At 42.4% G+C, this 26,587-nt stretch overlaps 1 protein-coding gene across 14 annotated transcripts in view; it reads right to left on the reverse strand.

Annotated features, from left to right (window-relative positions):
* Positions 1 to 26,587, reverse strand: part of MEI1 (meiotic double-stranded break formation protein 1) — a 73,150-nt gene that overhangs the window by 37,454 nt on the left and 9,109 nt on the right. For 13 of the 14 annotated variants that reach the window (XR_003140986.2, XM_025458354.2, XM_025458349.2 and 10 more), the window contains 12 exons: positions 26,331 to 26,461; positions 22,014 to 22,128; positions 21,111 to 21,227; positions 19,671 to 19,770; positions 19,414 to 19,548; positions 15,307 to 15,421; positions 14,361 to 14,452; positions 13,482 to 13,623; positions 11,002 to 11,113; positions 8,137 to 8,197; positions 6,817 to 6,914; positions 4,103 to 4,271 (listed from right to left, as the gene is read on the reverse strand). Coding sequence is in view for 13 of the 14 variants with exons in the window: in XM_025458354.2 (XP_025314139.1) it covers positions 4,103 to 4,271; positions 6,817 to 6,914; positions 8,137 to 8,197; positions 11,002 to 11,113; positions 13,482 to 13,623; positions 14,361 to 14,452; positions 15,307 to 15,421; positions 19,414 to 19,548; positions 19,671 to 19,770; positions 21,111 to 21,227; positions 22,014 to 22,128; positions 26,331 to 26,461 (1,387 nt within the window). In the remaining variant the exon portion in view is untranslated. The remainder of the gene's footprint in view (positions 1 to 4,102; positions 4,272 to 6,816; positions 6,915 to 8,136; positions 8,198 to 11,001; positions 11,114 to 13,481; positions 13,624 to 14,360; positions 14,453 to 15,306; positions 15,422 to 19,413; positions 19,549 to 19,670; positions 19,771 to 21,110; positions 21,228 to 22,013; positions 22,129 to 26,330; positions 26,462 to 26,587) is intronic. The other variant, XM_025458367.2, reaches the window with a different exon arrangement.

Here is a 26,587-nt window from a genome sequence, read left to right on the forward strand (position 1 = left end):
GTACACTAATAATGGTTAAGATATAAATTTTATGTTTGTGTATTTTACCACAATAAAAAAAATGGGGAAAATGCCAGTGTACCAAAGTTGATGTCTTAGTACCATAGTCGTGTTAACATTAGGAGAAAATTAGTGAAGAATTCTCTATTCTTTGCAACTTTCCTATAAATCTATAATTACTCCAAAATAAAATGCTTATTTAAGAAATAAAAATAAAATAAATGATAGGTATAATATAAATATTATACAGCTACTAAAAGTATGAGGTAGATCTATTAATACAAACACTAATATGAAAAGATCTCCAAGATAAATTGCTAGATTAAAAGACAAGTTGAAGACCTTATATAATATCCCATTCTGTATATTGGAAAAAAAGAAGCATATGTTTGTTTGCTGATACACAGACAAGTTCACACAGGGTACATAACAGTAGTTAACTCTAGCAGGTGTATGGAAACGTACATTATGGACAGCCCAGGTGGCTCAGCAGTTTAGCGCCACCTTCAGCCCAGGGCCTGATTGTGGAGACCCAGGATGGAGTCCCATGTCAGGCTCCCTGCATAGAGTCTGCTTCTCCCTCTGCCTGTGTCTCTGCCTCTCTCTCTCTGTGTCTCTCATGAATAAATAAATAAAATATTTTTTAAAAAAGAAATGTGCTTTATTTTAACTTTATACCCAACTATTTTACTAGAATATTTACATGATTTTTAAGAAAAACATTCTAAGAATCACATGGTCAGTAATCAAAAGAGTATGTTATTGGCATAAAACAGACACATAGACCAATGGGATAAACATACAGCCCAGAAATAATCCCATGCATATACAGTCAATTAATTTACAACAAAGGAGCCAAGAATATACAATGGGGAAAGCACAGTCTCTTCAATAAATGGTATTAAGAAAATTGCACGCCACATGGAAAAAAAAAAAGTGGTCCAATCTCTTATACCATACACAAAAATTGACTCAATGTGAATTAAAGACATGAATGTAAGACCTGCAACCATAAAACTTCTAAAAGAAAACACAGACAGTAAGCTGCTTGACATCAGTCTTTGGGATGATTTTTTTTGGATCCTATACTGAAAGCAAAAATAAATGGGACTATTGCATTTTTTTAAGATTTATTTATTCATTTATTTGAGAGAGAGAGAGCAGAGTGAGTGAGAGAGAACATGAGTGGGGGTAAGGGGCAGAGGGAGAGGGAGAAGCAGACTCCCCACTGAGCAGGGAGCCTGACATAGGGCTCGACCCCAAGACCCTGGGATAATGACCCAAGCTGAGCCACCCAGGTGCCCCAAATAGGACAATTTCAAGCTAAAAAGCTTCTGCAAAGCAAAGGAACAACAAAATGAAAAGGCAATCTATTCAATGGGAGAAAAATCTCTGCAAATCATAATATCTGATAAAATATAATATTCAAACACATAAAGGACTCATACAACTTAATAGTAAAAAAAATTAAAAATAAGTCCAATGTAAAAATGGGCAGAGGATCTAAATAGACATTTTTCCAAAGAAGACATGCAGGTGACAAACAGGTACATGAAAAGATGCTCAACATCACTAATCAGCAAGGAAACGTAAATCAAAACCGCAATGAGGTATCACTTAATATCTGTTAAATGGCAATTATCAAAGAAACAAAAAACAAGTGTTAGCAAGGATGTGGAGAAAAGGGAATACGTGAGCACTGCTGGTGGGAACGTAAAATTGGTGGAGTCACTATGGAAAAGAGAATGGAGTCACCTCAAAAAATTAAAAATAGTCTATCATATGATCCAGCAATTTTACTTTTGGGTATTTATCTGAACTCAGGAAGATATCTACACCCCCATTTTCACTGCAGCACCATTTACTACGGGCCATGGAAAAAAACCTAAGTGTCCACTGGTGGATGAGTAGATTAAGAAAATGTCCTACATACACACTCAAAATGGAATACTATTCAACCATTAAAAAAAGGGAATCCTGCCATTTAAAACAACATGGATTGACCTTGGGACATTAGGCTAAGTGAAATAAGTGAAAGGGAGAAAAAAATAACTGTATGATCTTACTTATATTTGGTATCTTAAAAAAAAAACTGAACTCATAGATACAAAGAACAGATTGGTGGCTGTTGTGGCTGTTAGTGATGAGAGTTGAGAGTAGGCAAAATGGGTGAAGGGTACAAACTTCCTGTTATAAAATAAAGAGACCTTGGGGATGTAATGCACAGCATGGTGACTACAGTTGATAATACTGCACTGTATATTTGAAAGTTGCTGGGCACCTGGGTGGCTCAGGCGGTTAACCATCTGCCTTTGGCTTGGGTCATCTGGGATCAAGCCTGCACAAAGCTCCCTGCTCAGCAGGGAGTCTGCCTCTCCCTCTCCCTCTCCCCCTCCTCCTCCCTCACCTCTCTCTCCCTTGGCTCCTCCCTGCCCTTCCTTTCCCCTCCTTCCTACCCCCTGCTTGTGCTTTCTCTCTCTTTCTCAAATAAATAAAATCTATAAATAAATAAATAAATAAATAAATAAATAAATAAATAAATAAGTTGCTAAGATAACAAATCTTAAAACTTCTCAACACCAGAAAAAAAATTTGCAACTACACATGGTGATGGATGCTAACTGAACTTACTGTGATCATTTTGCAATATATACAAATATCGAAATCATTATGTTGTACACTTGAAATTAATGTTATATGTCAATTATATCTCAATTAAAAAAAAGAATCACATGGGTCAAGTGATTTTCAATGAGGGTGCCAAGACAATTCAGTGCAGGAAAGAATAGCCTTTGTAACATATGATGCTGCAAATCTACATAAGCTACATGCAAAAGAATGAAGTACTGATATGTGCTACAAATATTATGCTAACTGAATGAGTCTCAAATATATTATGCTAAGTGGAAAAAGCCAGACACAAAAAGTCATCCATCTATGTATAATCCATCTATAAGAAATATTCAGAATAGGTAAATCCATAGAGATAGATCATAGATTGTTGTTCCTAGAAGCTAAGCAGAAGGAGGAACAAGGAGTGAATGCTTAATAGGTATGAGATTTTACTCTGGAGTGATGGAAATGTTTTGGAACTAGAGAGAGGTGGTGGTTGCATAATGCTGTGAATATACTAAATGCCACTGAACTGTTAACTTTAATATTAATTTTATGTTATAGGAATTCTAGCTCAAAAAAATTTTTTAAGCTTTGATTTTAAAATTTTGATAAATTGTACAGTAATTTTTTTTTAAGGAGGGGGAGGAGCAAAGGGAGAGGGAGAAAGAAAATCTTAAGCAGGCTTAATGCCCAGAGCAGGGACCGAGGTGGGGCTCAATTTCAGGACCCTGAGATCATGACCTGAGCCAAAACCAAGAGTCAGAATGTACCACCCAGGAGCCCCTTAAACTGTATAGTAATTCTTTTTTTTTTTAAGATTTTATTTATTTATTGGAGAAAGAGAGAGAGAGTGCATGAGCTAGGAGTATGGGGGAGAAACAGACTCCCCGCTGAGCAGGGAGCTCAACATGGGGCCTGATCCCAGGACCCCAGAATCAGGACCTGAGTCGAAGGCAGACAACTGATTAAGCCACCCCTGTGTAGTAATTCTTTTTAAATATTTTAATTGAGAGACAGAGAAAGCATGTGCACAAGCACCAGGGAGGGGAGGGACACAAGTAGGAGAAGCAGGTTCCCCACTGAGCAGGGAGCCCACGGGGCTTGATCCCAGGACTCTGGGATCATGACCAGAGCTGAAGGCAGACTCTTAACCAACTGAGTCACCCAGCTGCCCTATTTAGTAATTCTTAAAACCAAAGTAAACCACTAATTTTTTTTCTATGCACAAACAATACCTTTTAAGCATACTAAAAAAACTTCATTACCATTCTAGGCCTCTGCTTTCAACACCCTGATTACCCAGCTGCCTTAACCCTCCTCCAACATGTGAGCCGCTCAGGAATACAACCCATTTCTCACTTATCCGTGTCCCCAGTGCTCAGCACCAGGTTTGGAGCAGATGTCTCTGTGAATATTTATTGAACTAAATTGGGCTACAGATGAGAGTCCTAGGATGCATTGCCAGCCACTGGCATGGAACACTGACCTATCCTCGTGGATGTAGGCCAAGTAGAAGAGGAGCAAGATGCAGTACTGTCTCTGGCGAGCAGTTTTCTCCATATACTGGCGATCTGATAAGAAGGCAAGGCTTTCAGGGTTCCTGCTGCTTATGTGGGGCAGCCCATGTTGTAGGAACGTGGATACCACAGAGAGTTCTGGGGAAGAAAGAAGCAAGAGAAAGCCACACAGACAACACAGGAAAGCAGATAATCAGCATATAAGTATCTACTATATGAAGAGTACTGCAAAGGGTAGCAGGGTACATGCAAGATAAAGGGAAATCAGAGTTTCTGCTTCCTTTATGCAGCCTTCAGTCTGCCAGGAGGGATGAAAGGTAACATGTGAAAGAACATGGATACAATCCTTCATTCATTCACTGACAAATGTTCCCTGAGTGGCTCCTCTAGGCCAGGCTGTGACACATAGGCCCTATCTCCAGGAGCTGGTGGCTGAGAAAAGACATAATGAGACGGTTATAGGACATGTGAGCAAGTACCCTGTTCAAGCATGGAGGAGGGTGTGACTTGTATCACCTGGGGTTTGGAGGACAAGCTCCAAAAGGAGGGGACTGTGAACGGTAAGCAGAAAACAGGCAAAAAAAAGTGAGAACAGAGAATCCTGGGCACAGGAAGCAAGGTGCTGAAAGGCCCAGAGGCATAAGAGGACATATTTAGGACGCAGCAAGGAGTTCAGGCTGACGGAACCAGTGATGAATAGATATGGAGTCTCAGGAGTTGCAGAACTATGTGATATTATTTGTAGCTTGAATGCTGAGTGAAGAATTTAGATTTTATCCTAAGAATACATTTCCTATGAAACCTCTGTTTCAGAAGAAAGGAAAAGACTTCAGAGTTTAAACTTTCAATAAAGTCAACTTTATAGAAAATTCACTATATTACCCTTATTTTCCACATTTCACCACAGATCAGAGGAATCTTCATCACTGTGAAGCAATGATCATCACTTCATCACTTCATCACAGTGCCCCACAGACTGATGTTTGGGGACCACAGCTGAAGTCCAGGGTGTTAGGATGATAAGACTTGGTTTTTGGATAGATCTTTCCACCAGTGGATGGAGATCGGTTGGAGGATGAAAGACCAAAAGCAGGAAGCCAAGTGAGAGGTCAAGTGAAATCTGTCCTACCAGTACAGTGGACTTACGGCCAACTGGAGGGTGAGGATGGAGAATGTCACACAGCAATCTAATAGCAGAGCCAGGTCAGATCTCCTAATTCTAAGTTTAGGTGATTTCTCCACCAAAGCACACTATGATCATTATCGTCAAAATGAAACTAATATTCTTGAGTTTCATATATCCACACACCCGTTCTCCTGATATATAAAAGAAAGAAGCAGGCTGCAATGTAAGTAAGGTCTGCTGTTCTTCCTGGCACTCAGATCTGACAAGGCAGATATGTGGCAAATATGTGTCCTGTTTCCAAAAGAGAGGGCGCTGTCAGCAGCAGTGAGGCTAGCAAGGTGAGCACAAGAGGTGCTATGCAGTGGCTGCCAACGATATCTTAGGCAGCAACCATGGCAGAAGTAGTTGTGCTCGCCTCTCTGCAGGCCAGACCACACCTGAACAGGCAGAGAGCAGGACACCACGCAGAGAGGAGTGGATGCTATAGTGTGGGAACTAGGAGCCAAGCCATGTTGGAAGGAATGAAAATATTCACCTAGGCTTCTGTCTCTCTCTACACAGCGTCAGGAAAAAAAGAAAGAGGAAGAGAGGTTTAGGAAGTAGGGAGACATGACACATCTTCATAAATGTAAAAAAGAGGAAACATGGTCAGCACTACAAAGAAGGTATCATCTTTGCTGAATGAATGAATGAATGAATGAATGAACAGAACAATGATTAAATTATTTTATGTTATACCAAAAGAGGTCTAGGATAGACGAACTCTTTAGGGCAGAGAACACGTCATAATTATCACTGTGTCCACAGCAGCCCTGAGGCCTTCCTGGCATAGCAGAAGTTCAGTGAATATTCGATAGAGGGAAAAACTTCAGCTCTCAGCCCTACATCTGCTGTTCCCCCTCTAGACTCTGAAGATACCTCTTTTAACTTACTCAGACCTCTGCTAACATGTTACGTACTCACAGAGGCCTTCCCTAACCACCTATCTAACCTGCATCTTCTCCCTCCATCACCCTCTATCCCTTTGTCCAGTTTTATTTTTTTCATAGCATTGTATCTGTGTGTTTACTGTCTACCTCTGTCATCCCATAAGGTCAGAACTTTGAAATTCTTTAACCAGCACCTGGCACACAGAAGATGCTCAAGAAATACTTTTTGAATGAAGAAACAAAGAAGTGGAACAGGCCATTCAAAGTATTTTGAGAAGTCTCTGGAGGTAACAAGCAGAGAGCGAAAAGTCTGGTGTAAGGGAAGTTACAGAGGAGATGGCCAGGATGAGGAACTAGGCTTGATAAGCTTTGGGGTCTTTCTCAACCTTTTGAGTCTAAGGATCCAGCAACCTCAGGTTCTTATTGTTTTCTGACTCTATTATCTCATCTCCCTAGGTGTTAACCTACAGTCCCACCATTCCATGACTTCATGGTTCCTCTGGGCAGCTTCTAGCAAAGAGGACATAATTATTGTGATATTGACTCACTACCCAGCTAATCAACAAAGGCATCCAGACTGTAAAAGATCACCACTGACCTGATGAATGGTCAGGCTGCAGCGTCTTACCTTCTTTGGAAAGTGGTTCTGTCTTCTCTGGAGCTGAGAGGAGGTTGAGGATCATGTAATAGAGGAAGCTGGAACATACTTGATTTAGGGCTGAGTGCCTTAGAGGGTGGAGGGGAAGAGAGAACAGGAGAGAGGATGTTGCAACTTTGGCTGGGACAGCATTATCCCTGCCATATACCGGGGCACCACTGCCTTGTGCCAGAGCCCAGTGAAATTCTAGCCATCTGTGGCCCTAGAAGAAGAGTTCTGGAGGTAGCTGTGAATAATAAATATGGAACCTGCTGCCACAGCTGTAACTTAGACACACAAGCATTCACTAAAATTTAACTGAAAAAATAAATCAAGGAGGGCTACTGAACTCCAACTTAACAAACCATACTAACAAAAAATGAGTGCTGCTAAGCCAGGAAAGGGCTTGGGAATACTAGTTTAAAACGAAGCTATTGAATCAAGACAAGTAGTCAAGAACTACCTGTCCAAACAGGTAGTTCTTTGAATCCAGACAGATCCCTGTGTTTGTATTCCCTCCTGAAGGTTGGTGTTTTATTCAGAGATATGCAAGGAGACTTAGTGCATTATGGTCACCTTGCAGGCTGTAGGCAGTAACAAATGGACTCTGTCAAGTAAACGCAGAGACAGGTAGAAAACCATAAATGGGAAGGAAGAAAAGGTTACTCTAGAAAATGTAACAAGACAGAGACTGAAGTCTCTGGGGTTTTTTTTTGTTTGTTTGTTTGTTTTGTTTTGTTTTCACTTTTTTAAGATTTTATTTATTTATTCATGAGAGACACAGAGATAGAGCACAGGCAGAGGGAGAAGCAGGCTCTCTGAGGGAAGCCTGATGCAGGACTCAATCCTGGGACGATGCCCTGAGCCAAAGGCAGATACTCAGCCACTGAGCCACCCAGGCATTCCAGAAGTCTCTACCTTGAACAAGAGAGCTTCTCCTCTGGAAATGCTCAGCTAACAGTATCTAGAACATGACTCTCTCTCTCTCTCTCTGGTCTCTTCTTTCATTACCTTCTGAGGGCTTCCATTTCCCCATTTGTACAACGACTGGGGTTAGACAAATGATCTCTAAGAGGCTTTCCAGCTTTGATGTAACAGATGCCCATCCAAATATCACATGGAATGAGTGTCTCAACAGAACCAGATTAAATAAAAGTTGTAGAAGCCCGTCTAGCTCATACCACCAGCTGCTGAGCAATTCTGACACTGTGTCAATCCCCCCATGAAAAAACCACACCAGTCAGAAATTTCTACTTGTCCAATCAAGGACACTGGCTGGTTGGCACTAATTTTGCCTGAGACCATACATACCTCAGACTGCTGCAGAACCTGGCCTTCAGTTCCAGGGTTAGTCGTATGAACGATGAGGAAGCTTGGGAGAAGTGGGAAGAAAGCAGAGAGTAACTGTTTGCTTGTTTGTTGTTTTTTGTTTTGTTTTGTTTTTGTTTTTTAGATTTTATTTATCAATGAGAGACACACAGAGAGAGGCAGAGACACAGGCAGAGGGAGAAGCAGGATCCATGCAGGGAGCCCGACGCGGGACTCGATTCCTGGTCTCCAAGATCACACCCTGGGTCGAAGGCGGTGCTAAACTGCTGGGCCACCAGGGCTGCCCAGCTGTTGTTGTTTTTTGATAGATTTATTTTTTTAAATTTTTATTTATTTATGATAGTCACAGAGAGAGAGAGAGAGAGAGAGAGAGAGAGGCAGAGACATAGGCAGAGGGAGAAGTAGGCTCCATGCACCAGGAGTCCGATGTGGGATTCGATACCGGGTCTCCAGGATCGTGCCCTGGGCCAAAGGCAGGCGCCAAACCGCAGCGCCACCCAGGGATCCCCGATAGATTTATTTTTTAAGATTTTATATCTTTATTCATGAGAGATACACAGAGAGAGGCAGAGACATAGGCAGAAGGAAAAGCAGGCTCCATGCAGGGAGCCTGATGCAGGACTCAATCCCAGGGCCCCAGGATCATGACCTGAGTCAAAGGCAGACATTCAATCACTGAGAGCAGTTTAAACCAGACTTAGGACACGCTCATCCTGGCTCATACTGATCACATCCTCTACTACCTTCCCAAATCAAATTCTCTTCTAGCGATCTTCCTCTCAATAAAAATCACCATGACCCACCTAGATGGCAGTTATAACCCAAGGCATTACCCTGAGCTGTTCCCTCTCCCTCCTACCCCACAGTCAACTGGTGCACATCCCCTAACACTGCCTTAGTTCCTATCACCAGACTGAGTTAATGCAAGAGATTGAACTGTTTTCTCCAATCTTGCCTCCCTCTAACTCATGGTCCACACTGATCCACAAATGATCTTTCTAAAACAGAAATCTGACTCTACCAATCTTATCTAAGACTCAAAGCTCTGGAGCACATGGGTGGCTCAGTGGTTGAGCATCTGCCTTCAGCTCAGGTCATGATCTCAGGGTCCTGGGATTGGGTCCTGCATCAGGCTCCCTGCAGGGAGCCTGCTTCTCCCTCTGCTTATATATCTGCCTCTCCCTCTATGTCTCTCCTTCTAAGAAAATAATCATAGTACATACTTCTAAGGGTTTTATAAATGAGTTCATACATGTAAAGCACTTAAAGCAGTATCTACCTGGGGTGCCTGGGTGGCTCAGTCGGTTGAGCATCTGACTTTTTTTTTTAATTTTTATTTATTTATTCATGAGAGAGAGAGAGAGAGGCAGAGACACAGGCAGAGGGAGAAGCAGGCTCTATGCAGGGAGCCCAATGTGGGACTCGATCCTGGGACTCCAGGATCACGCCCTGGGCCAAAGGCAGGTGCTAAACCGCTGAGCTACCCAGGGATCCCCAGAGCATCTGACTCTTGATTTTAGCTCAGGTCATTATCTCAGGGTCCTGGGATCAAGCCCTGTGTAGGCCACCCTGCTCAGTCAGAAGTCTGCTTGTCTCCCTCTCCCTCCCCCTGCTCCCATGTGCTCTTTCTCTAAAATAAATAAATCTTTTTTTTAAGAAAACAATATCTTGGGGTGCCTGGGTGGCTCAGCAGTTGAGTGTCTGCCTTCGGGCCAGAGTGTGATCCTGGAGTCCCAGGACTGAGTCCTACATTGGGCTCCCTGCATGGGGCCTGCTTCTCCCTCTGCCTGTGTCTCTGCCTCCTTCTCTCTGTGTGTCTCTCATGAATAAATAAATAAAATCTTTCTAAAAAAGTCTGTTTCTGGGCAGCCCCGGTGGCTCAGCGGTTTAGCGCTGCCTAGGCCTGGGTGTGATCCTGGAGTCTCAGGATCGAGTCCCACATCGGACTCCCTGCATGGAGCCTGTTTCTCCCTCTGCCTGTGTCTCTGCCTTTCTCTCTGTCATGAATAAATAAAATCTTTAAAAAAAAATAAAAAATAAAAAAGTCTGTTTCTTAAAAAAAAGAAACAAAGAAGACAGTATCTGACAATAGTAAGAGTATAATAAATGTTAGTTATTAGTTATTAATTATTATTACCTTTCTCTCTCCTCCCTTACTGTTTTTGGCTCTTTTCCCCTTCCCATTCTCACCATCACTACTACTTTCTAAGGAAAATAAAGCAGACTCTGACTCTCACTCCTGGGCTTATTCTGCAGATTGAAGTATTTACAAGGTGACTACGGGAAAAGTGAGAAAGGAAGGTTTATGCTTCGGAGGAAAAAAGGACTAGTAAGAGAAGAAAATAAATAGATGCAAGAAGGCCTGGAGATGGCTAAGGTAGTTGAGAGCCACAGGGGTTCAATTTTAAGAAGGCAGTTCAGCATACAGATAGACAGCAGCTTTCACATGGAGTGCCACCCCTTACCAAGGCATCTGGAAGTATGTGGGGAAAATTTTCAGGTGTCAAGATGACTGGGGGTACTTCTGACATTCAGCAGTCAGAAGTCAGAGATGCTAAACATCTTGTGAGGTCTGAGTATGAAGTATGGAGAGCAATATGGAAAGACGTGTGCTGTGGGCTTTGAGGTAGAACTCCTTGACATTCTCAGAGAAGTATCAGTAAATTTGAGAAGTTACTTTAAGTACCTTTGATTGTTGGATGGTATTCCCTTCCACCCAACACTAAGCAGAATATGGATATGGACTCTGAGTGATTACATAAACCTCCTGCCCACAGGAAGTGGGCTTTCTTTGAATATTCTGAGCACCTGCCTCCCTCCTGACTTTCACACTTGCCTGCTGCCTACCGAGCTTCTTGGAGAACTTCTCCTTCATGTGAGGGACGATGATAAAGAGGCTGTGTAGAATCGAGAGGAAAACTTCCATCAGGTTTGGATGGGTGGCCTGTTCTGAGTGTCTCTGCAAAGAACCAGAAGGAAGAACACAGCACACCAGGACTGAGTCTCTGAAGAAGAAAGTATCAGCAAAACTGGCATGAAATCTAGCAATAGTAGACTAACCCCTTTCACTTGAAGGGCACAAGAAAAGCTAGGGAACCTGAAGTCACAAGCCTGCATCCAAGGCTTATATCCACCATTTAATAAGTTGTATAAGACGCATTACCTCTGGGCTTCTGCACCAAAAAGAATAAAACAGGAATAACAAGACCTATATCCCAGAAACAAATGATATCTGATTGTAAAAAGTACCTTCTAAACTATAATGCAGAGTAACACTCAAGTTTCTTTCTTTTTTTTTTTTTTTTTAAAGTAGGCTCATGATCAAGAGTCATGCTCTACCGACTGAGCCAGCCAGGCACCCCTCCCTGACACTCAAGTTTCTAAGACCATTGCCATTAGTAATAGTCATATGGTTTACAAACTATCTTCACTTTTTTTTCATATGATCTCTAAACACTAGTCATTAGGCAGCTTGATGTAGCAGACAGAGCTCTGGATTGATTAAGAGTAAACAAACTTGGGTTCCAGTCAAGCTCTGCAAAGTCACTGTTCCCATGGGTCAGTTACCCTCCCCTCTCAGTGTCTCAGTTCCCTACATGTAAAAGCTAGAGTCTCAAGGATGTGGTTCTTAAAGATACCTTTCCTTTGGTTTTTAAACAACAACAAAAAGGTTTTTATTTAGAAAGGTAATAAAGGGACACCTGGGTGGCTAAGTGGTTTGGCACATGCCTTCGGCCTAGGGCATGGTCCTGGGGTCCCAGGTTCAAGTCCCACATCAGGCTCCCTGCATGGGGCCTGCTTCTCTCTCTGCCTGTGTCATTGCCCACCCCCTTTCTCTCTCTGTGTTTCTCATGAATAAGTAGATGAAATCTGAGAGAGAGAGAGAGAGAGAGAGAGAGAGAGAGAGAGAGAGAAAGAAAGAAAGAAAGAGAGAGAGAGAGAGAGAGAGAAAGAAAGAAAGAAAGAAAGAAAGAAAGAAAGAAAGAAAGAAAGAAAGAAAATGTATAAAATACAGAAAAGTAGAAAGAATAATAAAATAATTCTATCATCTAGTTCTAGGTCTGACTAACACTTCATAGAAAGAAGGCAGAACAGATGAGGAAACCATCGTGAAACACTTAAGTGTTACTGCTTAGTGAGTGCCAATCAGAGCATGCATCTAGCCTATAGCTCCTGATGGTTACCCACCTGAAGACTCTGGTAGGCTGGCTTAAAGGCTTCTTCCAAGAGGTCTCTGCCCCCAGAACCAGAGTTCCGCTACTGAAACTCCCTGCTGCTACCTACTATTTCCGGTAGGTGTTTGGAGGTACCCTGACTAAAAGGCACTGCAGAATCACAGGATGTCCAAACCTCAAAGAGGACAAGACTTATTACCTAAAGTCAACCAAGCAGTCAGCTGCTCTGGACCCAGCTTTTCCTACCACCTCCATCTCAAGTCAGCTCCAAACAAAGCGCTTTTGGATCAGGTCTCTCTTTAGAGTGGCCAATCTCATTTTACAGAATACATGTGTTCCTTAGTGAAACTTGAATCACCACTGTTCTTTACTAATCATAAGGACACACTGGTTCAAATTTCAGTATTGTTGTCCACTTGCTTTACAACTATTGGAACATGACAAGCTCATCTTTAAATTGGGATAATTATAGTACCCATCTCATATAATCACTAGGATGATCAAATTAGGTAATGAATACGAAGCACTTATCACCCCATAAACACTATTTATTATTTTACTATTACTGCTTTCTATTTTTTATTAAGAGGCATGTATTAATGTAAAAGAAGAACACACTTTGGAGTTTTTTGGGTTTTGAGGGTTTTTTTAAGATTAAAACAAATTTTTTTTTAATTTAAAAAAATTTTAAGTAATTTCTACACCCAACATGGGGCTCAAACCCACATCCCGGGGATCCCTGGGTGGCGCAGCGGTTTGGCGCCTGCCTTTGGCCCAGGGCGCGATCCTGGAGACCCGGGATCGAGTCCCACGTCAGGCTCCCGGTGCATGGAGCCTGCTTCTCCCTCCTCCTGTGTCTCTGCCTCTTTCTCTCTCTCTATGTCTATCATGAATAAATAAATAAATCTTTAAAAAAAAAAAAAAAAAAACCCACATCCCAAAGCCAAGAGTCACACACTCCACTGACTGAGCCCGCCAGGTGCTGCTACACTTTGTTTCCAAAACCAAAGGAAAAATGCCTAAACAACAGTATTGTTGTTCTGAGACCTTCAGAAGATCTAGATGAGTACTTGCTGTCTGTCTCAGCCTGGCTCAGTATCATACTCTTCTCCTCCTCAAAATTCATGCTATCTGTGGCTCAAGGGAACTCACCATCACCATGGGGATACAAAGGGAGTCACAGGCACTAAGAAGAAATTCTGAGAAGGCCTCCAAAGTGTCTTCCTTCTCGGCACTGGGAGCTGTGAATGGATTCTCCTGGGCTGAAGGCTCACTCTGGAATTCCACAGCCAACCTAAGAAATCAATATGTGAGTATATCCACTACTACCTATACAACATAAAGGTTAGAAGCATCCTCCCAGAGGGACACCTGAGCTCAGGGTTCAGGGAAAATATCCCCATCAGCAGATCTGGAGACAACTCGAGAGGCCTCAATCATGGAGGACTTGGTCCTTAGCTACTGCTCCAGCTTCGTGCTCCCCACCTCCTCTCCCATAATACATGACTCTTCTACTCTACTACATGTACTTCCCTGAACATACCATGCTACTTGCTATTTCACATCTCTTTACCTTTACAGATGCTGCTCCCTCTCCCAGGAATGTCCTCCCCAGATCTGTGAAAACCTAATGAATTCTCCATATATATCCACAAAACTGCCTCTTTCCCAAGAGACTGTGAGCTCCTTGTGGGCAGGAGTCAATCTGACCTTATCTTTCTACTCCCACTGTCTAGCCACAGGCTTGACACATTATTTGGAAAGAGGAACAAAGCTGAATGAGACACATCCTCAATGTAGAGTAACAAAAACTTCACCAGGAGGGAATCTTTAGAAACCTCCTACTCTATCTCCTCCTCCTCAAACCTCCTCTCCATACCCTTACACACACACATCCCCAACCTCTGTCCCAGCCAAAGCATTCTCACTATGCAACAAAGCACCAAAAATCAAGCAAACTTCATCCTTAGTCTGATTCTCTTCCACCTTCACCCTCCATAATACTGCCTCAGAACACAGAGGGCCCCTCACCTGCAGGCATTTCTAAACCCCTCCAGGGTGCTCAGGAGGAATTTTCCCCTTCGAAGAATGGCCTTCCCAGAATCTCTACTGGAGACATGGCCCTGAAGTGAGAAGGAGACAGGGCACCTATTAGCCAAGTACCTACTCTGTGTCCCAATTTGTGCTTGGAGGACCACAGGCTTCTTCCTCTCACTGGAGCCTGGCATTCCCACACACATAACACTTTCCAGGGGATCCTGGTTATATATATCCTTGCAGATTTAGTCATCTAACAGCTCTGGGGGAACATTAATCATCTGTCTCCCGGTGAACCACAGGACTGCTCTTGTTCTATTATATGCAGAAAGCTGTCACAGGCTGGTGGACATTAGCCTAACTGGCTCTAATGCCCATGTTAGTTGCTTCCAAAACACATGAAAATCCCACCCTATCAGGTGTGATAAACTTCGTTTCCAAAGTTAATTCTGAAAGACATAACAAACATCCATATTACCCATATCTTTCTGATATTTTAAATCCATGGACCATTAAAAGCCAACACATTGCACATTGGTCAGATTCTTTCTAAGCTCCTAGTGACTCCAGCCTTAAATAATTTTGTGAGCATGTTTACCATTAACTGCTTGGATGATATAAAAGACAAAATGGTATAATATAGTAGGTTTGGGTACAACTTACTGGGTTGTACTATTTGGGATTTACTATCCAAATCAGATACTTGCTAGTTTTGGACCTTAGAGAAAAATTAGTTAACCCTGTGGCTTCAGTTTCCAAATCTGCAAAGACAAAGACAGCAATTATTAAGCTTCACAGCTCTGCCATTAAGGGGGAAAAAATAACATCTCATTATAGATATGTGTGCATGAGAAAGAGCTATAAAGAAGCATATAAAGGTAAAGCAATTATCTTCTTAACATGATCTCCAGAAGAGACAGGCTGCATACAGTGTACTGACCAGGGGCCTCCTGCTCAGCGGGGTCTGGGAAAAATCTGCACAGCGACTCAGCATGGCTTCAAGCAAGGCTCGCAGTTCCCTGTATTGCACAGGTGGAGTACTCTGATGGTCCTTCCTGCAGCCAGAGAGACCAGCAAGCTTAGGGTAAGATAAGGGTATTCCAAGACACCCTCAGGTTCTTAAGCAATGAGGGACAATGTGATGGATCAAAATACAGGTTCAGGATCTGATCTGATAAAAATCCTTGCTCCAACACTTGTCTAGCTGCATGACTTTGTGCACATTCCTCATCCTCCCTAATCCTCAGTTTCTTCACCTACTAAATGAGAGGTAATAGTACTTTCTTCATTAAGTTCTTTTAAGGATTAAATTTGATAATGTATGCCAACCACTTAGCATGATGCTTAATAGATAGCCCTTTTAAATGACAGTGTTGACTATTATTGCTGTTATTAAGGAGACAGAGGGCTTTCTCAAAACGAAGTACTATCTAGAACTGAAGGTGCCTCAAGAGATATATATGGCCACTGTCCTCAAATTAGTAATACGCTCTCATGGGGAAGAGAGACCAAATTTGCTCTCTGTTACCGTGGTAAGGAAAACCACAATCTACTTTCTAAGAGTCAAACTCTATAAAGGTAAAAAAAAAAAAAATCTAGGCAGGGTGAGCTCCCCATTCTTAGAAATTATAAGCAAAGACTAGAAACTAGCTTTGGAGATTCAATCATTGTGAGTGTGGGGTAAATATGGAAAGTAAGACATAGGGTCCATTTGAACTTTTATATTCCATTGATTCAGGGAGGCAAGAGTCATAGACTAGTCTAATTGTGAGCTCCAAGAGGCCAGAGACCAACTCTGTCTTTTCATTTTACTTAAACAGAGCTAGATGCATTATAAACTAATGATAAATTGTAAAAGATGTTAAATGAATGAATGACTACTTGACAGGGTATAAAGTAGCTGTATTTGTTTCCTAGGGGTACTGTAACAAATCATCAAAACTGCATGGCTTAAAACAACAGAAAAATTTCCTCACATATTTCTGGGGGCTAGAAATCTAAAATCAAGGTTGGCTCCCTCTAATGACTCTAGGGAAGAATCCTGCCTTGCCCCTTAGCTACTGGTGGCTGCCAGCAATCCCTGTCATTCCTTGCCTCATAGCTGCATCATTCCACTTTCTGCCTCTTCTTCACATGGCAACCTTTCCCTGTGTGTGTGTGTGTGTGTGTGTGTGTGTGTGTGTGTGTTACTATATGTCCAAATCCCCCTCTCCTTATAAGGGCACCAGTCTTTGGATTTAGGAGCCCAGATTATATGACTTCATTTTAATTCAATTATATCTACAAACACCCTATTTCCAAATAAGGTCACATTCACAGGTTATGGGTGGGCCTGAATTTTAGAGGGACGCTATTCAACCCAGTGCAGTAACAAAGGAGAAATCTATGTCAACTCTCATCACCACGCCTTTTTTGAACACTAAGAGTAATTTGTTGGGCCTTCTAACAGGCCTTCAGTTTACTGTTGATAGTTAAGGCTTTTCTAAAAAATAATTTATTTACTTGTTTGTGAGAGACACAGAGAGAGAGGCAGAGACAGAGGCAGAGGGAGAAGCAGACTCCCTGTGGGGAGCCCAATGTGGGACTCGATCCCAGGACCCTGGGATCAGAACCTGAGCTGAACACAGATGCTCAACCACTGAGCCAGCAGGCATCCTGATAGTTAAGGCTTGATTTTCCTTTCCTTCTTCATTTCTAGAAGCTCTAAGTTTCTATCCATATTGATTGCCAAGCCCTGATTCCACTATCTTTAAATTCTTTTCAGCAGTTCTCATTCCTCATTCCCTCTTCCAGTGGTGCTTCCCAGAGACTCAGTGAACCACTCCACCTCAGAAGGACCATCTCAATACACATTCTGGGAAATTGACATGAAAAGTAAAATCATCCAAGGATTAAGAACTAGCCCCCTATTCAGCACTCTCTACAATTCTGACCCAACCAGCTTTCCCAGCTTCTTCATGTATTACTCACCTTCACATAACCTTCTGGCCAGACTGGTTACTATACCCTAAGTAATCCCCTAACCTTTCCCATGCATATTGTCCTTCCACAAACCTAAATCTCGCTCATCCCTCTTAGCACAGCTCAAACACCACTCACCTCCTGCCTGAAAGGTGCCACCAGTCCCCCCATAACACTGATCTCCTGGGAGACTTCCAGTTCTACATGGGCACCTCTAATTGAACTGCTCTTACTCTGTGCCTTTGTTACTGTTAGTTTACTCACCTCACCCTCACTTGGATTCATGCCCCAGATTTAGAGACTCAAATCCAGGAAAGGACAGAGGTGGAAAAGAAATAGACTGAAGTCATTGTAATGTAAATGTCATTTTTTGTTTCCATTTTTAGAACCAACCTAGTGTCAAATCAAGAAGATTTAAATATGGTTACAGAAGAGACTATAAATATTAATAACGTTTACCATGTAAAATTGAAAAGTACAGCTGACTGACCCTGAAAAGCAGAAGGTAGAGAGGAAAAAGGAAAAGCTTGGATGCTCATAAACTCAGCTAACCAAGCAGAGAGTCAAAAGATACTGCTTCGAGTTGAGGGAACAAGAAAAACAAGATTTAAGTATACGATCTAAAGATTTCAAGACAAAATATTAACTAGCAAAAATGCCAAGGAAATGTAGAGAAGACAAAATAATATGATCTCAGTCTTGGCCTTTCTTACTGGTGACTCAATTAATAATGTCCTAAATTGACAAATGAAGAAACAGCATTATATAAACATATTATCTAGATGTAGGGGGATAATTACCCAAACTAAAATCAAAATGAGTAAAGACCTTAGGATCTCTTAGTCTTACCATTCATTTTGATATCCTTCATTCAAATGCTTTCAGGAGTAAGGTATATAGTAGTGAACAAACTGACAGGGTCCCTGACCTCTTGGAGATTATATTAAAGTGGAAAGAGACACAAAACAAATGAATTAGCAAGAACTATCAAGTGTCTGGTAGGTGTTATAACAACCTAATGGGTAGGTTAGGGAATCATGCTCTGAATGCAACCTGAATGATGGGAAGAAGTCAGTCATGCAAAGATTTTAGGGAAGAGCATTTTGGGCAGAAAGAACAATTTGTAGGAAGAAAATGGGAAAGTCTGAACTAAAACAAAAGACTGAGATTTTTTTTTAATTATATCCATGAAATGAATAGAGTAAAATGCTATTTAAAAATATGCAGATGGGGGGATCCCTGGGTGGCTCAGCGGTTTGGCACCTGCCTTTGGCCCAGGGTGCGATCCTGGGGTCCCAGGATCAAGTCCCACGTCGGGCTCCTCGCATGGAGCCCGCTTCTCCCTCCTCCTGTGTCTCTGCCTCTCTCTCAATCTCTGTGTCTATCATGAATAAATAAATAAATAAATCTTAAAAAAAATATGCAGATGGAGCACATGGCTGGTGAGTGGAACAAGCAATTCTTGATCTCAGGGTCATGAGTTCCAGCCCCACATTGAGCGTAAAGCTTACTTTAAAATATATATATAATATTTAAAATTTTTTTTTTAAATCATGCAGAGAATTGGAAAGAACTCTTCCAAACTAAAAATATAAAAGCAGGAGTGCCTGGGTGGCTCAGTTGGTTGAGTGTCTGCCTTTGGCTCAGGTCATGATCCCCGTGTCCTGGGACTGAGCCCTGCATTGGGCTCTGTGATCAGCCAGGAGACTACTCCTCCCTCTCCCACTCCCCCTGCTTGTGCTCTCTATCTCTCTGTCAAATAAATAAATAAAATCTTTTAAAAATATATGAAATCAAAAATAAAACATACAATAAGAGGGTTGAAAGATAAAGTCAAGAAAATTTCCCAGAAACTAGTGTATAATGACAAAAAGATGAAGAGCTGTCAGAAAAGAAAGACAATTAGAGGACCAATCCAGGTTCAACATTTGAATGGCAGTTCCAGAAAGAGAAAACAGAGTAAATAGCATACTGGAAAGAAGAAATTCAAGAAAATTTCCCTGACCTAAAGGACAAGTATCCCCTGGCTTGGCCTAACCCATGGGGCATACAAAGGTAGAAAGTTCAGCCTGCCTAGATCTCTCACCTTAGAAAGGCAGAAATGGCCTTCAATGCCTCAGCAGCCACCTCCAACACAGGGCTTCTTACTGCTTCTTGGAGAGCACGGCCAGCATCTCTACATATGGCTGAGCTTGTGAACAGCTTGATCTCCTCTGGCTGCCTGAGAAATGATAAATTAATAACAAATAAGTGAATATCTATCACTGATGCCACCAGGAATAAATACTTCTTTCCATCTCCAGTCTGGCCCCTACAGGCCTGACACCCCATCACTTTGCTCACCGAGTCAGGATTTCAGCAAAAAGCAGCAGGCCCTGCTTATGTAGCTCTGTGTTGTTCATCTTCAGGCTTCCCTGTAGACTCCTCACCACTGACTCGATCCCTATCTCAAAATGACATGGCAGAGGCCAGGGATCAGTGCTTGGTAGTTCCTTCACTGCCTGCCCAGGAAAAGTGAGAGGCTCTGGACAGCGTACATTTGCTGGTGGCCCCTCATGGAGGAGCCCTGACAAGATCAAACTGATGGGATAGGACTGTGAGATCTTTGAGGGCAGGCACTTATCTGATTCATCTCTGTCTCCCTGAAACCCAGCATAAGCCATAGCACAGGCCCTTGAACTCAAGGTATTTAGTAAATGCCTACTGACAGAGTTGTGCCTTTCCCATTAGTCACACTCCTATTTCTTCTCAAAGAATCAGGTCAGAGCTCCACTCCTAGGAAGCCTTTCCTAATCCACTCACGTAGAGCTATGGACCTCCGCTGAGCTCCCACACCTCCTATACCTCAATCTAGCAGAGCTCCAGTTGGTTCATTTGTATCTCTCTCCCCTTCTAGAGGACAGGGACTACTTATAAATGTGGTCCCATCCTGGTGCCTGACACAGAACAGGAACACAGAATATAAAATGAATGATTGAATGTGCCCAGTCTAAAAATCCAGACATGATATAAAAAGTCCCAAACCAAAAAAGTATCACCAGGAATGAAGAGGATGGGACAGTTTCAAGAAACCATGAAAGAGGGCAGCCCCAGGGGGCTCAGCGGTTTAGCGTCGCCTTCAGCCCAGGGCGTGATCTTGGAGATCCAGGATCGAGTCCAGCGTCAGGCTCCCTGCATGGAGCCTGCTCCTCCCTACCTGTGTCTCTGCCTCTCTCTTTCTTCATGTGTGTGTCATAAATAAATAAAATCTTAAAAAAAAAGAAACTATGAAAGAATGAATCAGCTAAACTTAGGGACTAACTAGACAGACACATATCTGGGGGACAGGAAAAGCCCGAGTCCAAGGCCAGTAAAATTGTTCTTAAGGTACAGCAGGAATTCATTCAGGGGCTAATAGGTATACCTTTCTCTTGCCAAACATACATATGTCTGCTAATCAGTGAAGGGAGCTGTCTGGATATCACTGCTTGCATATGGAAACTGATGAGTTTGGGCTGATGGAAATGACCAGACCCAGTACTCCTCTCCAAGGTGCAGGCTAGTTCCCCATCATTCCTACTGATGCCCAGCTTCAAAGTACTGACCATCCTAGGGGTGTGTGGGTGGCTTGGTCAATTAAGTATCTGACTCTTGATCTCAGCTCAGGTCTTGATCTCAGGGTCATGAGTTCAAGTCCCACATTGAGCTCCATGTTGGGCATGTGGCCTACTTAAAAAGAAAAAAAATAAATAAAAGGTTGACCACCACCCTACCCAGAGCTAGTGTAGGATTCCCACTACCAACCATACACTGTGTGGCACTTGGAAAAGAAGAGTGGCTCTTCTGCCAGGAGTATCAGGCAGTTGTAGCTAGACCAGACAAGCACTTCACTGGAAGAGGACAGGTGCTCAAAGAGGAACTCTGGCCAGGAGAGGGGAGAAAACAATAAATTACAGTTGTATGACTATGATCTCTTCACTAAAGCTAGAGTCTTGGATTTATTCAGCATCTCACACCTTTACTTCATCTCTTTACGCACCCTCTCCATGAGATGTGATCATGAATTCACAGATAAACCTGGAAAATAACCTCGGGGTATGGTCTAACCTCATCTTTTTAACAGTTGAAGAAATTGAGACCCAGAAAAAGGTATTGCTAGTGGTAGAGGTGAGACTGGAACCCAGGTCTCTTAATTCCAGGATGCAGAGAGAGGTTTTTAGAGCCAGAGAGGCTGACTGCATATCCCTTCTCTGCCAGTGACTAGCCTTGTAAATTTACACCAGTTATTTTCCTTCTCTGATCCTCAATTTCCTTATCCATAAAACAGCCAAGTTGAGGACCTAAATGTGGCAATGCTGACAGGGCACCTTAGGGTATATTTCCTGGTCATAACAAGTCATGAGAAACATTAGTTCCCTTTGTCTTCCTGGTCCACAGGTCTTTCTATCACTCCATACTAGGTGTTATCCCTATCAGTAACAGATTGCTCATGGTCATCTAAGAGAGCTGTAGCAAAAAGATTCACTTGATGAGGCCTATGAGTCTGGAAGTCCCAGACTCTGTCCTATACAACTGAGCCTGCCATCAACCCATCTCTCCAGTACACATTATCAAAGGACCCCAATATGATTGTTGCTGCTGTGACTCCAGGGTCTCCAGTCAGAACTCTGGGGTCCTCAGAGGAAAAGATTAAAAGGAGCTCCCTACCTGGAATGTCAGCATGGATGAAGGCCGGGGCATGCTTCACTGGGGAGTGGACAAGCACCGCAGTTATACAGTGGGCACTGGCCACCTGCAGAGTCTCATCTCTAGAGAGGAGAAGCTGGAGAAACAGGCAACAAAAAGTGCCACAGTCACAGCACTGATGGGTAGAAGGCGGCAGTCTGAGTGCCTCCTGCACTATCCAGCATAAGGCACAAGGCTGGTGCTCAGGGAGAGCACTTATGGATCATGGAAAGGGGTCTCTATAAAGAACAGCAGGTGGGAAACAACAAAAGAACACAACGACATCAAAGAACACTAAAACCATCACCAAGAAGGGTTTGGGCTTTCATTGACAAAAGTACTTTCACAGCCCTCATCTGGTTTTGATGCTTGCAACAAACCTGATAAGAAGGGAAGGTTCTACTATGAGTCCCCTTTACAGACTGTGCTAAAAATAACTAAAAATGCAGGCATGAGGCTGTTATCCTTAGAAAGCCCCGTCTATAAAGTTGGCCACTGACTGGGTTTCAGATGTTGGGTTTCAGGAGGGCTCCTGCCACTACTAGAACCAATGGGAGTGACTCTCTGTGACTAAACTATTTGCACAAACAATGGTGTCTATGCTGAATACCTGTCATCTTTCTGGGAGTCTGGAACTTTGGAATGTGTTAGCCAGAAGGTTCTGACATGACCAGTCAGCCCCCAATAAAAATCTGGGGCACTGAGACTCTAATGGGCTTCCCTGCCAGGCACCATTTCATATGTTGCCACAATTCATTGCTGGAGGAATAAAGTGCATCCTTGTTTGACTCCACTAAGAGAGGATTCAGAATCTTGTGCCTTGTTTTCCCTTGAACTTTCCCTCTGCCGATTTTGTTCTGTATCTTTCACTGTAATAAATACTAGCCATGAATATAACTATCTACTAAACCTGTGAGTCCTCCTAAAGAATCACTGAACCAAGGGGTGGTCTTGGAGACTCAACACACAGAGGAAGGAATTAAAGCTCAAGGAGGTTAAGTCACTTACTGCAGGCCACACAGCTAATGAGTGGCAAAGCTAAGGCAGAAACCCAGGTCAGCCACGTCCAAATCTAGGAGTCTTCTTACAGTGGGGTTTTAGATCAGGTTACTCCTCTACTCAAAATATTTCAATGAATTTCCATTGTACCCTGGATAACATCTAAACTCCTACTGGACACCTTACCTATTAGGAGTCCCATAACACTCTCAGAAATCAAGGAAAGGGTTAACTGCAACCGAAGACTTTAAGTGTAGGAGAAACTAGCCTCCTGTGGGAAAACGGCGAGTAAATATATATCATGAGACAAAAGAGTGTGTTCCTGGTTTTAAAGTTTCAGAGGAAAAGGACTAAGTCCCAATCATATCTGATAGAAATGCATCTGAGCACTGCAAACTTAAACCATCTCAGTCATCTTAGACTTAAAAATGGACACATAATTGACTAGTCTTCTGTTAATATGTAAAGGAGTTTCTAGATAATCTTAATCTTTAATGTGTTCTCTTTTATATAGAAAATGACATGTATTTCAAGATGCTATTGATGTAAGGCAAACCATTATTTTATATGCCACTAGGGAAAAAGAGCTATAATTAAACTATGACACACCGTTGATGATAAAATGTCTCTCAATTTCAGAGCTGCTAAAATGTGAAAAAAATGTCTCTTACAAAAATGATATTCAATCCTTAAGCAAAACAATGATTCTGGTTAAAAGTACATACTCCTCATTGTGTTGAGAAAGAAACACTCCAATTCTACTTTTCCATTAAAAACAAAATTATGAAAACTTATCTTTAAAAAAGTCCTAATTATTTACCATGACCCATCAGGACCTGCATGATATTCCCTCTAGACTCATCTCCTGCCCCTTCACATCATACCCACCATCCATCCCATTGGTCTCCATCTGCTTTTAGAACGTATCAACTATCCCTCTGAGGTATAACTAACCACTGGCTTACTTTAATTCTTCAAGTGTCAGCTCAAGCATCAACCCTTCAGAGAGGCTCTGCCTGACCACCCAACCTGTAGCTGGCCTTCCTCACTATCTCATCTCCTATTTCCTTTGTAGCAAAACAAGAATTACTTTGCTTGCTCACTTACTCGTTCATTACCTGCCTTTCCCACTAGACTGTGCAAAGACATGGAACTCATCTGTTTACATACCATGATATTCCCAGTGCTTAACATAGTGACTGACATATAACATTAGTGCTCAGTGTATATCTGACTAAATGAATGAATCAACACTGCAATAGCAGAGCCACAAACATTGACATTATATTCCCAGGGACCTGAATTTTGGAAGAATAAGTTGATTATCAGCCAAAGGCAGGAAGGAATAACATTAGACTCTGACAAAAATGCCAGAATAGAGGTAAAGGGATACATATTTTGGTATTTTGTTCATTCTGAATTTTTTGCATTAACTTTGATTTTTTTCAAAAAATTGTATTAAAATACTAGCTATCTTGATTGCTGAGTTTTTTAGCATTCCCTTATATTTTGCACCAAAGGCAAGTGCCTCCCTCATCTAACCCTAGCCCCAATCTTGCTGGTTGCTGTTGTAAAATAATACATTGACCATCCAAAATTGTCAAGAGAACAGTCTCCATATATGAATGGAGGCTAGGACCCCTAAACCAAGACTCCTATCTCTATAAAGTCATGTCCCCCTAGGAAAGTGCTCTCTAATCTCTGTCCCTGCCACCATTATGCTGCCTTGGTGCACTGTGAGGACACAAGACCTTGTGCCCTGCTGAGCCTGGGATCAAATGTTCTAATTAGATGTTACCATGGACTCCAGGATGGCAGCAACAAAATGAGCACAGAAAAGAACCCATATGAGGTTTTCTGGCTCAGATACACAGGACTTGCTCTTCAGAGTTCACAGGCCCTGCATGGGTATTTCTAGAGGCATCCCAAGGAAACAAGGAGGAGCGGTTTACACTGGCTTTTTAATACCTACCTTATCATATCCCCAACTCTCCCTTTCCCACTTCTGATCAGGGTTCCTCCTCTTTCCTACAGAAGAAGTGCCACAATCTGGTCAATCAATGATATCCCCAATATCAGATGAGGATAAATAGTTCTGCCAAGCCCTGTGCTGAACACTGCAGAGAGATCCAGCCAGACTCAGGTCTTGTCCTAAAGAAACTCTAAATAGATCAACCATAATATGGTGAAGTAAGCACTGTGACATAAGGCACTTTCTACCTAAAGGAACCAAGAGGACAGGGAACCCTATAGACCTTGAAGGATCAAGAGACAAAGGAGAGGAGAAAAGGCTTTAAAGGCAAAGGGGAAGAACACCCACACAGGCACAGAAACAGGCTGTCCTAGTACACGCAAGGCCAGTGAGAAGTTACATATGGCTGGAGCACTGTGTTGTGGGGTGGAAGAGATAGGCTAATAAGGCTGAAGGGGTAAGCAGGATCCAGAGAAAGAGGGCTCTAGGTACCAAGCTAAGAAGCTTGAGTTTTATCCCTAAAACAACTGAGACAGCATTGTTTCTGTCACTGCCTGTATTCTGCATTATTAGCCAGCCTAGACATTAAGATGTGTATCTGAGGATTCACAACTGAAATAAAACCTACAGTTGACCCCTGAGCAGTATGGGTCTGAACTGCATAAGTCCACTTACACATGGATTTTTTTTCAATAAATATAGTACAGAACTATAAATATTTTCTACTCCTTATGACTATCTTAATAACACTTTCCTCTAGCTTACTTTAAGAATACACTATATAGGGCAGCCCGGGTGCCTTAACAGTTTAGCGCCACCTTCAGTCCAGGGCATGATCCTGGAGACCAGGGATGGAGTCCCACATCCGGCTCCCTGCATGGAGCCTGATATGGGACTCGATCCAACAGCCTGGGATCAGGATCTGAGCCGAAGGCAGGCGCCCAACTGCTGAGCCACCCAGGCGTCCCAAATAAATAAAATCTTAAAAAAAAAAAAAAGAATACAGTATATAATACATATAATATACAAAATTTGTGTTAACTGACCGCTTATGTTATCAGTAAGGATTCTGGTCAACAGGGTGCTATTAGTAGTTACATTTTGGAGGAGTTTAAAATTATATGCAGATTTTCAACTGCACCAGGGTCAGTGCCCCAAGCCCTGCATTGACCCCTTGGGTCAACTCTATTTTCAGTACTCTAATAGCACATTGTTTGGACCAGTAAGAAAATACCTTGGAAATCTTAGGTAGGAGTGATACAAGGTCCAGGAACCATTTGGGCTCCCTTGTTATTGAATCTAGAGACCAGGAATCACAAGACAATCACCTTTTTGAGCACCAAAGGCAATGAGGTCTTTCCTGGTGTCCCCTCAACACCCTCCGTACTTTCTGCCAGTGCAGACTTGTTCATGATTAGAGACACAAAGAGATCATACTTCAGCAACTGCCTCAGCAAACCTAGGAAAACAAAAGGGTCAGGAGGTGAGGCAAAAGGAGTATAGGCACAAGAGTATACCCAAGGTTGCCCCTAATACATTCCCTGGAAACTTCTTCATGTCTCCTTAAACATCCCTGAGTGTGTGT

Source organism: Canis lupus, chromosome 10, assembly GCF_003254725.2.
Source record: "Canis lupus dingo isolate Sandy chromosome 10, ASM325472v2, whole genome shotgun sequence".
Classification (NCBI taxonomy): Eukaryota; Metazoa; Chordata; class Mammalia; order Carnivora; family Canidae; genus Canis; species Canis lupus.